General features: G+C 46.4%; 1 protein-coding gene and 1 pseudogene across 2 annotated transcripts in view; both read left to right on the top strand.

Annotated features, from left to right (window-relative positions):
- Nucleotides 1-231: 231 nt before the first annotated feature.
- ARHGAP17 (Rho GTPase activating protein 17) overlaps nucleotides 232-16878 on the top strand; it is a 54048-nt gene continuing 37401 nt past the window's right edge. For both annotated transcript variants that reach the window (XM_007450000.1, XM_007449999.1), the window contains exons 1-6: nucleotides 232-264; nucleotides 3960-4064; nucleotides 9645-9718; nucleotides 10975-11086; nucleotides 11320-11396; nucleotides 16334-16445. In XM_007450000.1, coding sequence (XP_007450062.1) covers nucleotides 3990-4064; nucleotides 9645-9718; nucleotides 10975-11086; nucleotides 11320-11396; nucleotides 16334-16445 — 450 coding nt within the window. In that variant the 5' untranslated portion in view covers nucleotides 232-264; nucleotides 3960-3989. The remainder of the gene's footprint in view (nucleotides 265-3959; nucleotides 4065-9644; nucleotides 9719-10974; nucleotides 11087-11319; nucleotides 11397-16333; nucleotides 16446-16878) is intronic.
- Nucleotides 14039-15429, top strand: LOC103071169 (tubulin alpha-1B chain pseudogene; annotated as a pseudogene).

The following is a 16878-nucleotide window of genomic DNA, read 5'->3' as shown; positions in this document are numbered from 1 at the left end:
GGTGGATTCTTAACCACTGTGCTACCAGGGAAGCCCCTCATTTGTTTTTTTTCTTTGTTTTTTTCTTAAGTTGCCCTTTGATATAAAAATTGGTAAAATTTGTCCCCTTGTGATCATTCATTTCTGCCTGTTTTGTTTTAAATTCCAGGACAATAATTACTCAATTTCATGAGTTGCTTTTTATTTCTGAATGTCTAATTTTGAACTTTTCATTTTTCCCACAGAGCCGAGAAAACAGAAGTCCTCAGTGAAGATCTGTTACAGGTAACAAAAGAAAGACTTTTAAAAGTGCTCTGTTTAAACAACAACAGCAACAAAAACCCATAGGAAGAACTGAAGCTTATGGTTCTTTGCTTTTTTGGGGGTTTTGCCTGAAACAGAATTAGCGTGATTAGCATGGTTTTGAGCAGGAAAGAAAAGCAGTTGAGTTGTGCAGTGATCAAAAGGGGATCTGAAACTTTGGTGTCATGTTATGAAGTTCAGATGGAGCTAGTCCTGCGTTCAAGTGCCAGGTGTTGGGGTGAGCACGGGGGAGGAGCCTGGCTGGCCTGGCCAGTCCACTGGCACTGTGGCCTGGTCATGCGTCCTGGGCAGGCTGCTGCACTGGCGACCTTGATGGGACAGGCTCTGCCAGCTGCGGCAGTGACCCCACTGGTTCCAACCTAGACTTTGGGTTTTTTGCTCCCTTTTATGCTTCTTCCCTAGAACTTCTTCCCTAAGTTGGGTCCTGAAGGACTCAGAGTCTCAGTGACAGTGACCAGATCTCAGAACCCCCCAGGGGCCCTAGTGTGGCCTCACACCAGTGGGCCAGACTTTCCTTTCCATAGGGAGGGGCATTTCCTGCTAGGGACCTTAGCCAGGGCCACACCATGCCATTTCTCAACAGGTTTCCCTAACTTTGGGGCTGGGAGTTTCTCCCAGGAGAGCCTGGACCCTTTATACACATCACTTTAACCAACCCCACTCCATCCCCACCCACACCGAATATTTTGTGAAGGACGGGACCCCTTCTGCACCTTTTCCTTGCCTTTCATTTCCATCACCTGCCTCTGGTGCACTCCAGCGAGTCCCTGGAGACCAGAGATCTGCTCCCAGGTGGCTTTCTGTCTCTTCCCATGCAGAGAAGCAGCTGCATAATTTTAAAAAAAGCTATTTCTGCCCCACCATGCCAAAACAGCCTTCTAAATTATGGCAGTCTTCTGCAGGTAGATTTTAAGAGCACTTTTTTTTTCTACTTTTGAGGACTAGAAGTTTTTATCAAGGATTAGAAGGGATTTTTCAAGAAAAGATTTATTAAGGAATCATAATCTTAAAAAAAAAATTTTTATTAAGGCATAGTTGATGTACAATATTATAGTTTAAGAATCAGATTCTTAACAGTATTTCCTCACTGGTTTTTATCAGATATTTCAAATCCATTTTCAGAATTTTAGAAATATTGTTTGGTACGGTTACACTAGGTTTTCCTGTCAGCATTCTCCCACCTACATCCCACGTCAATAATATACGTCATTCCATTTCATTCTTTAAGCCCTGCAAGGAGGCCAGAGGCCTTGCAGGCAGGTGGAGGATGGCAGAGATCACACGGGACTCAGACAGTGACTGTCTGTGCTTGTCCCTTTGCCCAAATGTCCGCTGGGGCCTGAGGAGTTTGCTAGTTTCTAGGAGCCCCCTTTTTTTTTTTAATTTATTTTATTGAAGTGTAGTTGATTTACATTACAATGCTGTGTTAATTTCTGCTGTACAGCAAAGTGACTCAGTTATATACATATGCACATTCTTTTTCATATTCTTTTCCATTATGGTTTGTCACTGGATATAGGAACTCCTTATTTTATAACACAGATACTCCACGTTTGCAGCAATTGTTTTCCTGCTCTGATTTCTGTTTTGTTTTGTTTTTTAACCATAAAGGCATGTAATGGTTCAAAGTGCTGAGTGCTGGGTCTGGTGACCAGCTACCTGGATTCCCATCCCAGGTCTGCCCCTGACTAGCTCGGTGGCCTCGGGAATTCACTTAACCTCCCTCTACCTCAGTTTCCACTTCTCTAAAAGGAGGGTAATCATTGTATCACCCCATGGGTTTGTTAGGAGGGGTTCATGGGTTAAACATGGTTAGCACTGGGAGTGGGGCCCATCACGTAGTGAGGGCTAAATATTATATTAGTGATTTGTTGGTATGATTACCACTGTCACAAGCCACAGAGATTTTTTTTTTTTTTCGGTACGCGGGCCCCTCACCGCTGTGGCCTCTCCCGTGCAGGCTCAGCGGCCATGGCTCACGGGCCCAGCCGCTCCGCGGCATGTGGGATCCTCCCGGACCAGGGCACGAACCCGCGTCCCCTGCATCAGCAGGCGGACTCTCAACCACTGCGCCACCAGGGAAGCCCCCACAGAGATTATTTTGTCTCTGATGTGAGACTTTCCTTAATTTGCTCTTTCTCCTGCCTCTTTTCTTAGATCTCTGGTAGAGCAGTTCAAGAGGCTGCCTTTTTATCTTGTTTGTATGGAGTTTACCCAGGAGGCTGTGAATCCCAAGAGGGTGGGAACCACAATTTACTTACTGTTGTTTTTCTAATACCTTGTACAGGGTATATACAATATATATACTTGTTCTTTCAACAAATATTACCTTCCATTTGGGCCAGGCAGTGATCTAGGCACTTGGGATAAATCTGTGAACAAAACAGACCAAGGCCCTGTCCCTTTGGACTTTACATTCTAGAGGAAATTGGAATCAAGTGAAATGGAGTTTTGGGGGTTTTCCCCCCCCGCCCCCCCCCCCAACCGCCGCTTTTGTGGCAAATGAAGAACGTGTATTGGTTTTCCAATGCCTTAGAATCGGGTCATTATAAGATTTTGGGCAAGTAATGTGGCATCTGGCCCTAAATAAATGTGGCTGCAAATCGGGGTCCTGGGATGGGGCCTTGGATCTGAAGAAGGGCTGCTTGAGAAGGAGGCACAAAACCATCACATTGGGTAAAATGTTTTGGGGTAGAAATGTATTCTGCTTTGAACTTGTTGATTTTTCTTTAAAATAGAAAGCATCCCTAAGGGCCTGCCCTCATTCTTAATGAGTCATCAGAATACACATTTTTGGCATTCCTTCCTGTAAAAAGCAGCTCTCTTTGCCATAAACAGCCATATCCCAGCAATAATATTTTGGGAAGCTAATCATGATGTGTGGGCCCCCTAAGTCAGTGTTTCTTACTGCTGGCTGTCCATTCTGCTTTAGAGGTTTATTATTAAAAAAAAAAAAAACACCCCAAGCCTAATAAGGAATAATTTTGAAAACATTGATCTTGAGTTTTAGTTGTGGAACATTTTTTTTTGATTCTCTGTCTGTTGTACCATGTGTGGAAGGCTCCATTGCCATGTGCAGGAGAGAGCTGAATGTCCCTGTGGCTTTCGCACTTGGCCTTGGGCCTGAGGCTGGGCTTAGGCTGTTCATTTGCAGTTCTGCTCGTTGGACCTGGGACTTTGCTGGTGCTGTAGTGTGTGAGTTTGTCACCACTTATCTGATAGCAAGTTCTAGTCAGGACTGTCCCCTACCCCTGGACATAGATTCAGCCTTTAAGGGATCTGAAAACTCATTGTTTCTCAACTAGGGGTGATTTTGCCCTCTGGGGGGGATATTTGACAATGTCTGGGGGCAGTCTTGGTTGTCACGAAGAGGGGAGTTGGGTGCTACTGGCATCTAGTGGGTGGAGACCAGAAATGATGGTAAACCTACTGATAATGCAGTAGGGACAGCTGCCCACAACCCAGAATTCTCCAGCCCACTTATCAATAATGAGAAACCCTGGTGTAGCTGCATGGGAACCATTTCCATTTACATCCAAGAGCTGAAAAATTCAACGGCAGGATGCTTTTTCCTGCCTACGTGCAAACATCGCAGGAGGAAGAGGCTGAGTTGGTCTTGAGCCTTGCCAACGGCTCGTCTGTCTTTGTGTTGTCAGATCGAGCGGCGCTTGGACACAGTGCGCTCCATGTGTCACCATTCCCACAAGCGCCTGGTGGCCTGCTTCCAGGGGCAGCATGGCACCGATGCCGAGAGGAGACACGTGAGTACTGGGTGGGACTTGGAGCCGTGGTTCTTGCCTCGTCTCTGAGAGGCTCTTCTCCCTCTATCAGTCGATTTTTCCCAAGCAGCGTCAGCAGATTTGCCTGCAGACCTGTACCTTGTATCGCCATTCACGTTCACGACACTGGCCTTATCATAGCATTCTTTTGTGCTTAAGACATCCCTGAGCTGAAAGCCATATTCACATTGAATTCTCTCCAGGTGCTTTTAGAGATTTGTCATCATAAGAGAATAGACACATCAGTTAGGAATCCTCTAATGGCAGAAAGCTGCAAGCCTCTCTTAAATTGACTGAGAAAGTAGAATTTATTGGCTTACTAACTGAAAAGTCCAGTAGTCAGGATGGACTCCAGGTAAGGCTTGGGCTAGCCTTTTGGTGGTGTAACTAGGACCCCAGTTTCTCTCCTTCTCTCCCCTCGGCCTTCTTCAGTGTCTTCCTTATCCCTCACGGTTGCAAGCTGGCTACCAGCAGCTCCCATGGGCTACCTACTTCCTTGTGCACGTCCAGCAGGAATAGAGAGCGTCTCTTCCGGTAGTTTTTCTTAATGGAGTGAGACTTCTTTTTTCCATACTTTTGGCAGGTAGAAATCCCTTCCCATTGCATTGATCTGCGTTGAGTCACGTTCTCCATTACTGAACAAACCCCTCCCACAACCCCCAACCAGTTACCGCAGGGAGGGATGAGGTTGGGCGAGGAGACAGGACGTGCTGGTTGGCATAAGCTAATCACAGCTCACCCCAGAGCATGGGCTGCGGTCCTACCTCCAGCTCATAGGCTCCATTGAGACCAGGATAGGTGCTTAGGAGGACTCAGGAAGGATGGGCTCTAGGGAACAATCAAATGTCTACTCCAGGGTACGTTCAGAGCGTCCTGGTCCCCGTGTCCCACCAGCAGAGCACAGCAGCTTTGTTCATCAGGCAGTTCCGCCCTTAGTTATACGAGTTCCCAGCTTACGAGCATACCCTGACCCCCATATAACATTAAGGTGGGAGTTTCCATGGCACACAGGGAAGCTATGATTTCCCATATACATATGTTTTTAATTTATTTAATTTATTTATTTTTGGCTGCGTTGGGTCTTCATTGCTGCGCGCAGGCTTTCTCTAGTTGCGGCGACCAGGGGCTACTCTTTGTTGCAGTGCGTGGGTGTCTCATTGCAGTGGCTTCACTTGTTGTGGAGCACGGGCTCTAGGCACGTGGGCTTCAGTAGTTGTGGCACACGGGCTCACTAGTTGTGGCTCCGGACTCTAGAGCGCGGACTCAGTAGTTGTGGCACACAGGCTTAGTTGCTCCGTGGCATGTGGGATCTTCCCGGACCAGGGCTTGAACCCATGTCCTCTGCATTGGCAGGCAGATTCTTAACCACTGCGCCACCAGGGAAGCTCATCCCATATTGTTTTATTTGCCACTAGATGTCTCACAAGGAAGAGCTGGTGTGCAGATGATCTGTGTCACCCTCCTTTTATATTTCCTACACACATTTCTGGCCAACTTGACAGCAGGGTTACTCTCTCTTGCACAACCCGTAGTTTCCGCAGCAGTGTATATCAAAGGAGCAGAAGTTTGCATACACCTCCGATTCCAGGAATGCTTGCTGCAGTTCCTGTCCATCAGAACCAGGCCCAATCCACTGGTCCTGCCCCCTCTGCTCCTTTGCATTCTCTTGCCATGGCTTCTGCTCTGCCTGCCCTTTTAATATTGTTTCCTAAGCTTCTGCCCTTCATCTCCTTATTCTCGCCATCACATTCCTTGGGCCGCCTCCTCTCTTCTCATGGCGCCTAACTAATGTGTTTATTCAGACACTTGTAAACCATTTTCAACGAAGCAAAAACTTCCTCCCCTAGTTGTCTATTTTAGCATGCATAAGCAGTTCTTCCTTCTGTGTTGACTCTTGGATTCTATCCACCCTAGTATGCAAGCTAGGTTATCTTTTTTTATGAGTGAAGGGCATGTGTTTGTTTTGTTTTTTAGTATATTTATATATTTATTTATTATTTTTGGCTGCGTTGGGTCTTCGTTGCTGCATGGGGGCACTCTCTAGTTGCAGCGAGCGGAGGCAACTCTTCGTTGTTGTGCGTGGGCTTATTGTGGTGGCTTCTCTTGTTGCGGAGCACGGGCTCTAGGCATGCGGGCCTCAGTAGTTGTGGCATGCAGGCTCAGTAGTTGTGGCTCGTGGGCTGTAGAGTGCAGGCTCAGTAGTTGTGGCTCACGGGCTTAGTTGCTCCGCGGCATGTGAAATCTTCCTGGACCAGGGCTCGAACCCGTGTCCCCTGCATTGGCAGGCAGATTCTTAACCACTGAGCCACCAGGGAAGCCCTCCCTTTTGTCTTATACTCAACCTCCCATAGCTGCTTGATTAGCAAGTCCTGTGATTCTCTTTGTGACTATTTCTTGAATTTCTCACCTCTGCTCCATCTTTACCACCTTTGCCTCAATGCAAGACCTGATTACCTCTCATTATCTGGACTGTTGCAGTCACCTCTTGAGCTACATTTCCTGCCTCTGATTTCCATTTTTTCCAGCGTTTCTTCAGCCTGATCACCAGAGATGGTTTCCTGAAATACAAATTGATCTTGTCATCCTTCTGCCTAAAAAAAAAAATCTTAAGCTTAGTTGTTCTCAACAGGGACCAGAATTACACTCCTGGGGATATTTGGAAATGCGTGGAGACTTTTTTGTTTGCCATAAGGTCTGGGGGACACTGCTGGCATTTGGAGGGTGGGGACCAAGATGCCTGGAGGGATAGTTCCACATAAGGAAGCATCCCATAATACCACTGATGCTCTGGCAGGGATGATGGCTGGTTTCCATTGCCTGGGTTAAAATCGAAGCTCTTTTCTTTTGTTTTTTTTTCATTGAAATATAGTGGACTGATATTATATTAGTTTCAGGTGTACAACATCATGATTCAGTATTTTTATAGATTACACTCCATTTAAAGTTATTGTAAAATATTGGCCATATTCTCTGTGCTGTACAAAATATCCTAAAGTCCAAGCGCTTTAGATGACTTCAGCCCTTCATAATCTGATCACATTTCCCTTATCAGTCTCAGTATCTCCTGCTTCCTTCCATTCATGCTGTAGGCCATTGTCATTCACGCAGATTGTCTTGTTGTTCCTTTGGTCTGCTTTGAAACACAGCCCAGGTGTCACATAAATTCATTGAAAACAAACAAATATTTATCAAACACCTACTATGTACAAGTGCTGGAGCTATAAAATGAATTAGATGTAGTGTCTCCCTTAAAAAGTGCTCATAGCCTGGTGGGGGAGGCTTCCTCCACAAATGGATAATTATAAAAACAACATACTAAACAAAATATGCACAGGGTATTATGGGAGGACCAAGAATGGGCACCAGAGGAGGAGAGGGGTAGTCAAGGGAGGCTTCCTGGTGAAGGTGGTGGCCTAGCTGTAAAGGAGGAAAATGAGTGGCAGGTGATGGGCCTATTCCAGGCCATAGGGGCAAAGGTGCCTCTCCCTCATTTCTAAAACCTAATGCCTTAGGCTTCCTTTTCCAGCCTCAAACCAAAGTGCCCAAGACAGGGCTCAGAGGTTGACTATGCTCTGCACGTGGGGCGAAGAGTCGCCATGGAATAGATGATAGGTGACCACGAGAGGTCGGCAGTCTCTCGCGCTCTAGAAAGTACAGGAGGAGCCTTGCAAAGGCCCCACCAGAAGCTCCCATGCGTGTGAAGAGGCAAGAATTGGAGGGAAGAGAGACAGGGCAGGTGGCCTTCTCAGCCCAAACTGTTGACATGGCATAGCTTATGTCATGGTTCATATTAGACCTGGAATTATTTCTTTTCGTGCAGCTGGCATGCCTTTTATAAATTAGGAAGCCCTCAGCCCTCTCCGTGGAGGAGTTTGATGTTGGTAGACAGCATGTTCATTAATCAGCTCAGATGTTAAATGAGCAGAATGTCCTTATTTCTGTACATCGGGAACCAGGATTATTGATGCTTTGGAGTCAGGGCATGGAAACCACAGGTTAGTTACAACTGGGCACTTGAATGATACTTGTCAAAGTAAACTCCTCTCTTTATGATTTTTTTTTCCCATAGAGCTCCAGAGTTGCACAAAGTATATTTCTCTTGATTACTGCACTTATCCTACATTAAATTCCCTTAGAAAGGCAGCATAAGTAAAAGGTATGAATTATCCTCTCTTTTGATCAAAGCGCACTGCCCATTTTCTCATATCTTCCTGGTCTATTAATGTGGAAGCTGGGAATGTCTCCTTGTGGGGCAGATGAAGCCCATTATTTATTTATTTGAACATAACCTGAGGGGGAGGAGAGATGGGTAAATATATTTGTTCATTATTTATTTTTAAGTTTCTGTGTACCATTTTGAATGGGCTGTCCATCTACATGGTCAAAATCCATAATACGCAAAAGAACGTAACATGAGGTCTCTCCCAGCCCTGTTCCCCGGGCACCCAGTTCCCCTCTCCAGGACCACCAGTAGTAGCAGTTTCTTGTACAGCCTTCCAAAGGTATTCTAGAAGTGTAACAGATGGAGCCCTTTGAAGGCAGGAAAGGCAGGTGACATGCCCGAGGTCAAGGCAGAGCAATGCCACGGCAAGGTGGACCCCAGGTCTTTGACATCAGTTCCCTTTCTACTGGGAAGGCAAAATTACATGGGGTACCGCAGCAATGAAAGCATTCTTCGTTAGCAGATCATGGTGTTATAACCAACCCACATGCTACTTTCCAGGCCTCTTCTGCCTATATTCTGAGATAAGCCATTAGCTAGTCACGGACAGACTCTGAACCGGGGCTTGGGCTTTTAGCACCGAGGTCTAGCTCTGGCACCCTCACCAGGGTGCCTGGCCAGGCCATGTAATCCCCCTGGGCTTCACATTCCCCAGCTGCACAATTAGAACATTAATCAGATGATCCTTACGGTCATTTCCAGCTGAAAAACAAATCTCTGATAGGAAAATGAGTGACTTGGTGCCTAAAAATTTTTTTAAATTTTTTGGATATTTAGCTAGATATTTTCAGATCTTTAACTAAAGCTAAATCTTTATGATTCCAGCCAATTTAAGAGCCAGTTTAAGAATTATTCTAGCAAAAGTTTTTAAAATTGAGCACTTCATTGCATTTATTTGTCATGATAATCAGAGGGCACGGTGTATGTCTTATGTCCCCAGCGTCTGGGTCATAGTATGCTCTTGATTATAGTAATTATAGTAATAGCAACGACAACAGTAATAATAGCAGCTAATATTTACTGAGTACTTATCATGTACTCAGTAAATGTTACGTGATACATTTACTTGGGGTACTTGACCTTGAATATCTCCTTTAGTCAACGGACAGCCCAAGGACCCTCGCACTGTTATCCCTAATTTCCAGGCATAAGGAAACTGACACAGAGCTTAAGTCACACAGCTCATACCTTTGAGACCAGAACCTGAACCCAGACAGGATATCTCTTACCTGTGCAGTTTACCTGGAGGAGAAACCAGTGACTGATGATCTGAAGTAGGTAATTGAGAATGGGTGTCAATTATAATGAAAAAAAAAAATGCATTGTCTTCTGCCTTCCAGAAAAAACTCCCTCTGACAGCTCTCGCTCAGAATATGCAAGAAGCATCAACTCAGCTAGAAGACTCTCTCCTGGGGTAAGAGTTGGGCTATTTCAGAAAGAGAGCCATGCACCCTGTGGGTTGGTAGAGGTGGATGGCTGGGTGGTGTACATGGCAGCCACATGTGTGACCAGAGGCTGAGGCCCCGTGGGAGGCCACTGGGATGCTAGAGAATCTTCCTTTTAGTAGAAGCAAGGATGGATGATACAAAGGGCCAATAACAAAAGTAATTGATAAGGTCAATTATTTAATCTGCTGAGCTTGGATATAAAGAACTCAGTCCCTTCTGTGGTTCAGGTGTTGACTCAGATTTATAAGCCCTGACCAGTCCCATCTAGTCCTTAAAAGTCACTTCTTTTAAAGATGATCACTGTAATGTCAGTGAAGGTTGTCTCAAAATAGTGCCTTTTCTGAATTATGTGGATTTTTTTGTTTTACAATGAGCATGTATTAGATAAATAAGTTTAAAATCTAATAATAAAGCTGTTTTCATTGTAAGAGGGAAGGTTGACCTTTCCTTCTACTTGCTTCTCTACAAGGCCAGTGTCCTTTGATCCTGTCTGCTCTTTCCTGCTGTAACATGGGCCCTCCTTTCCCAGCTGGATATGGCCTTTGGACTTTTCAGCCCATTTCCCAGGGTCTGCCATGCTCCACGACCTACAGTGCTCTGTCGTTCTTTGAAGGACACTGCCTAGGCCGGACTTACTAGCAGACAGAAAACAGTATAGTATAATAAACGTTACATATGATTTAAAAGATTTTCGGGGTACTTTTGAGAATACTTGCTTTTCACCTGAGGACCTAATCTTTCAGTGAGTTCTCACCTCACTGTTTACACACATCCCGCACGCGTACACACAAATTATACCTGAGATAGTCTTGTGCATTTTATTTTATTTATTTATTTTTTTTTTTGGTACGCGGGCCTCTCACTGTTGTGGCCTCTGCAGTTGCGGAGCACAGGCTCCGGACGCTCAGGCTCAGCAGCCATGGCTCACGGACCCAGCCGCTCCACGGCATGTAGGATCTTCCCAGACCGGGGCACGAACCTGTGTCCCCTGCATCGGCAGGCGGACTCTCAACCACTGCGCCACCAGGGAAGCCCAGTCTTGTTCATTTTAAAGCACAAGTCTGTGGACTCACACCCTAAGTTTATAGTACTTTCAAGTCTCTATTGTATAGTGCCCTAATGCGTTCCTATCGTAGAACGGAGAGCAGAGCTGGCTCAGTGTGGGAATCTGGTGCCAGATTTAATGGACGTATGTTTGTTGTTGGGCATCTTGTTTTTAAAGGAAGATGCTGGAGACGTGTGGAGATGCTGAGAATCAGCTGGCTCTGGAACTCTCTCAGCATGAAGTCTTTGTCGAGAAGGAGATTGTGGACCCTCTGTACGGCATAGCAGAGGTGGGTGCTTTGGCGGGGGATGGGTGGGGAATGGTTCACTTGTGTCTGAAACTTTAACAATAATCAGTGGCTTTGGCATACTTCTTTTTGGAAATAAGGGGAGTAAGTTGAGGGTACAAAATCCTTTGCCTAAGAAAAAAAAGAAAATGGTAAATAAAGATTACACTTTCAGAGATTAAACTGAAAACCCCGAAGCTCATCCCATTTCATATGTGGTGTGTTCTTCTGTCCAGGTAGAGATTCCTAACATCCAGAAACAGAGGAAGCAGCTCGCCAAATTGGTTTTAGACTGGGACTCGGTCAGAGCCAGGTAAGATAAAGATGTGAAAAATAACCAATAATGCGGTTTTCTGTCACATCCCCAGCAACCATCCCCCTCCTCAACACGTATAAAGACCACTGGGTGCACGAAACAGACGTCATCACAGATTCACACACTTGGCTCACAGACTGAGTCACAGCCTACTTACACCTGCTTTCAGGCCTCATTCTCCCAAGCATGGCAGCGGGATGATGTTAGAACACCCTGTTCTTAGTCAACCAACAGTGAAAGGAGACAGGGAAAAGAAAACCTAAATAAGTGTATTCTGGGGAGAAGAAATGGTGGCAGACAGTTCTAAGAGCGTTGTCCTTGGAGTAGTGGAGTGTAGGAATGAATAGATCTGTGATCTTAGCAGCTGCCAAGAGTCCCACTGTGTCAAAAAACACCTGTGTGGTTAGGATCGTTTTTCACAATCAAGAAATGCTGTGCTCAACAGGGAGGAACTAAGTAAGACCTAGTAGCCATCCCAGAGGGCTGATGTCAGATGACCCGTCTGTAGTGCTCCGTGGCTGGGCTCCAGCCTCAGCTCCATCCATGAGGGCATTTGTATCAATGACTCATATGAGAGGAGTAGGGAGGTAGCTGCCACGGGCCCCATCCTTTCTCATACCTTATACAAGTGTTGACAGACTTGTTCTGTAAAGGGCCAGGTACTAAATATTTTCAGCTTTGCAACCCAGATGCTCCGTGTTCGAACTACTCAGCTCTGCTGTTGTAGCATAAAAGTAGCCCTGGGCAATACATAAATGAATGAGCAAGTCTGTGTTCGAATAAAACTTTATTTACAAAAGCAAGTGGCTTTGCTGAGCCCTGCTTCGTTAACTCTTTTAATCCTCATTGCACTCTTGTGAAGTAGACATGATTATTTCTGTTTGGCAAATAAATGGAGATACAGAGATCATTTACTAACTTTCTACGTGTCAGATGCTTTTTTTTTGGCTGCGTTGGGTCTTCGTCGCTGCGCGTGGGATCTCTCTAATTGCAGTGAGCGGGGGCTACTCTTGGTTGTGGTGCTTGGGCTTCTCATTGCGGTGGCTTCTCTTGTTGCGGAGCACAGGCTCAGTAGTTGTGGTGCACAGGCTTAGTTGCTCCGTGGCATGTGGGATCTTCCCGGACCAGGGCTTGAACCCGTGTCCCCTGCATTGGCAGGCGGACTCTCAACCACTGCGCCACAAGGGAAGCCCCGTGTCAGATGCTTTCATTGCAGATTTCCTTGTTTCTAAAATGTCGCTGAGTGTCAGATGCACCAGTGATTTAATATCCGATTTTGGGGGGAAAATGAAATAGAAACACCACTTTATTAAGTGTACAAATCAATTGGTAAGACATGTCCTGACTTAAGAAAAGTTGAGATGATAAGAGGGACAGCTAGGAATTAGCACATGGTGAACATGATCATTGCCACCACTTACTAGACACTTGCCACGTGCCAGATATCAGACTACGTATGTGATATGTCGGCTCTTTCGATTCTCCCAGCAATCCCTATTCATTTGTCCACTTGTGTTTTCAGCAGACATCGAGTAGGTGCTCGCTGTGGGTCAGGCTCCGTGTTGGACACTAAGTGCAGAGGCCCTTCAGTGAGAGTTGGAGGGGACAGAGGTTAGGAGGTTACGTGACACCCCCTACTTTGAGAGGAGATTTGTTGTACAGACACTGGAGGCACCTGCACATGCCGTGTCTATGACTTGCTTTGCGTCTTAGACATAATAAACGTCAGGGCTAGGCTTCTGAACGCAGAGTCTGCCGTCTCCTTGTCACACACACACACGTGTGATTAGAGCCCTGTGGCCAGAACCAGGATCAGGGAGTGCAGGCCCCCCTGTGGTAGGTTTTTGCTGGAGATAAGGGAAAATGTTCTAATAGTTAATTAAACAAGGCCGTGAATGCGCTCTTGCTGGAGTTGGTTGAGCGATATTATAGATGCCGGGAATCTTACATCTGCAGCACATGCGTCCCAGGGGAGATTTCAGCACTGATTCTTGGTCCTGCATTCATGGTCCTGTTCACTTAACTAATCAAAGTAGGTATTAGAGAAACTGAAACAGATCAATATTTCTTCTTTATTTGACTTATTCCTGTGGCTTTTCCCTGGAGGAAAATGGTGATAGCTAACATTAGTGGGAATCCATCATATTCACACACAGGCATATATATATTTATTCTCTCTTCTGCTGCTCATGACAGTTCTGCCGGGCAGACGGTATTTGCTTCCTTAGTCTGACATATGAGACAACCTGAGGCACAGAGAGGTGAGGCCATTGCCAAAGGTCACACGGCTAACGAAGGTGGAGCCGAGCTTCGGACTTCGGCCTGTCAGACTCCGAAGTCCATGCTCTTTCCATTTCCAGCTTTGCTTCAGCAGATTTACTGAAGCCTTGCCGTGGAGAAGTGCATCACAACAGGAACGTGAAAGAGGGCAGGGCAGAGCATTCTGGGGGCAATGCAGTCATCTGGGAAGCTTGATAAGTTGCTAACATGGGCTTTCATGCTGCATCTGTGTAATATCCATGTTTAAATTTAAAGTGATAGAGAGTGCGTTACTTAACCTCGACTCTTAGCTTGTTGAGGACGGTAACCAGGACCCGGTATCCACTCCTGTTGCCTGTGCCTGCTGACCTGTAGCCACCATGCATAAGTGCATCTCCATCCATGTTGGCCAGGCTGGTGTCCAGGTCGGCAGTGCCTGCTGGGAGCTCTACTACCTGGAACATGGCATCCAGCCCGATGGCCAGATGCCAAGTGACAAGACTACTGGGGGAGGAGATGACTCCTTCAACACCTTCTTCAGTGAGACAGGCGCTGGCAAGCATGTGCCCAGGGCAGTGTTTGTGGACCTGGAACCCACGGTCATTGGTGAAGTTCGCACTGGCACCTGTCGCCAGCTCTTCCACCCTGAGCAGCTCATCACAGGCAAGGAAGATGCTGCCAATAACTATGCCCGAGGTCACTACACCATTGGCAAGGAGATCATTGACCCCGTCTTGGACCTAATTCGGAAACTGGCTGACCAGTGCACAAGTCTTCAGGGCTTCTTGGTTTTCCACAGCTTTGGTGGGGGAACTGGTTCTGGGTTCACCTCCCTGCTGATGGAACAACTCTCTGTCGATTATGGCAAGAAGTCCAAGCTGGAGTTCTCCATTTACCCAGTCCCCCAGGTTTCCACGGGCCTAGTTGAGCCCTACAACTCCATCCTCACCACCCACACCACCCTGGAGCACTCTGACTGTGGCTTCATGGTAGACAATGAGGCCATCTATGACATCTGTCATAGAAACCTCGATATTGAGCGCCCAACCTACACGAATCTTAACCACCTAATTAGCCAGATAGTGTCCTCCATCACTGCTTCCCCGAGATTTGATGGAGCCCTGAATGTTGATCTGACAGAATTCCAGACCAACCTGGTGCCCTATCCCTACATCCACTGCCCTCTGGCCACATATGCCCCTGTCATCTCTGCTGAGAAAGCCTACCGTGAACAGCTTTCTGTAGCAGAGATCACCAATGCTTACTTTGAGCCAGCCAACCAGATGGTGAAATGCGACCCTCACCATGGTAAATGCATGGCTTGCTGCCTGTTGTACCATGGTGACGTGGTTCCAAAAGATGTCAATGCTGCTATCGCCACCATCAAGACCAAGCGCAGCATCCAGTTTGTGGACTGGTGCCCCACTGGCTTCAAAGTTGGCACTAATTACCAGCCTCCCACTGGTGGAGACCTGGCCAAAGTACAGCGAGCTGTGTGCATGCTGAGCAACACCACAGCCATCGCTGCGGCCTGGGCTCGCCTGGACCACCAGTTTGACCCGATGTGTGCCAAGCGTGCCTTTGGCACATGGGTGAGGGCACGGAGGAAGGAGAGTTTTCTGAGGCCCGGGAGGACATGGCTGCCCTTGAGAAGGATTATGAGGAGGTTGGTGTGGATTCTGTTGAAGGAGAGGGAGAGGAGGAAGGCAGGTTACCATTGCCCTCAGCCCTGCAGCACGTGCCATGCTCACAACTTCACCTTCAACCTTAGCTGACAGGAGTAAAAGCTTTCTGACTAGATTGTCTTCACTTTCAACTGTGATCATGTATTACTTTTCCATGTGTACCTGTAAGATTTTTCTGTCATGTCTGAAAGGTAAAGGCTTTAAGAACGACAAATAAATAAAGTGCTAGAACTTTCTGCCATAGCAGGCATGTCCGTAATTAAACGGAAGGTCAAAACACACTTGAAAACCAAATAGAAATTGTTTTAGATTATTCTTCCCCATTCACTTCCCCCAACTATTGCTATAGTATAATTTGGGGGGAGGGGGTCCTCTTGACTTACTTATGAAGGGAATATAAACATTCCACATTATGTTTCAGATTTGCTGTAGATACTAGTATCAATCCTTACAAATGATTTTAATTCTTAACACGCTTTCACAGCTATCAATTACTAGCTCCATGACTGAAGTTCCGGCTTTCACTTACTGAAAGTAATCACAAGTCAGGATGGTAGTAGGCGGTGTTATAAGGGGTCCTGAAGAGCAGCAACTGACCCTCAGTGGCACAGGGAACATTCTAGATCGAAGCAAGAGGACAAGGGGGTGTTTGACGGGAAAGAGCCCAAGATCGGACAGTAGAGGAAGGGGTTCCACGGATTGATTTGCAGCAGTTGGGCTTGCATGGGACAAGGCGTGGCCAGTTCTGCTCAGAGCAGACAGCTACTCTCAGCACTACCACAGTCCTGTCACAGCGGGAAGCCCGTGTCACCTTTGCCCGTTTCCATTCTTAAAGGATAAACTCCAGAGAAGCTGCCATCCTGGGTGCTGATACCTGTCCCAGGTAGGATCACTTTTGGGGAATGAGTCTGTCTCCATTAGGTCCTTAACTCCATAAGGTTGAGTATATACAGCTGCTTTTCAAATAATGGCTATGCCTGTGCTTTGCAGATGGAACCAGGCTCACAAATCTTCAGGAACCAACTTTCAGGGGCTTCCATCAAAAATAGATACCCTAAAGGAAGAGATGGATGAAGCTGGAAATAAAGTAGAACAGTGCAAGGTAGAATTCCCTAATGAACATGTACTTAAATCAATCTTTTGGTTTTTGCAAGTGATGGATGAAAGGTCAAATATTGCAAATTATTTAATGTTTTACATAATTCCTATTAGGATTCCCTGAATGATATTCAAGGTAGGTTTTATTTTCTTCTTCCTTCTTTATTTTCTAAGACTCTACATTACTTTATACTCAGAATAAAGCATTATTTAAAAATAAAATACAGGGACTTCCCTGGTGGCACAGTGGTTGAGAGTCCGCCTGCCGATGCAGGGGACACGGGTTCGTGCCCCGGTCCGGGAAGATCCCACATGCCGCGGAGCGACTAGGCCCGTGAGCCATGGCCACTGAGCCTGCGCACCTGGAGCCTGTGCTCCGCAACGGAAGAGGCCACAGCAGTGAGAGGCCCACGTACCACAAAAAAAAAAAAAAAAAA

This window comes from Lipotes vexillifer, unplaced genomic scaffold (assembly GCF_000442215.2).
Source record: "Lipotes vexillifer unplaced genomic scaffold, Lipotes_vexillifer_v1.1 scaffold811, whole genome shotgun sequence".
In the NCBI taxonomy this organism is placed as follows: Eukaryota; Metazoa; Chordata; class Mammalia; order Artiodactyla; family Lipotidae; genus Lipotes; species Lipotes vexillifer.
Note: the sequence above shows the minus strand (reverse complement) of the source record. Positions and strands in the feature narration are given on the sequence as shown.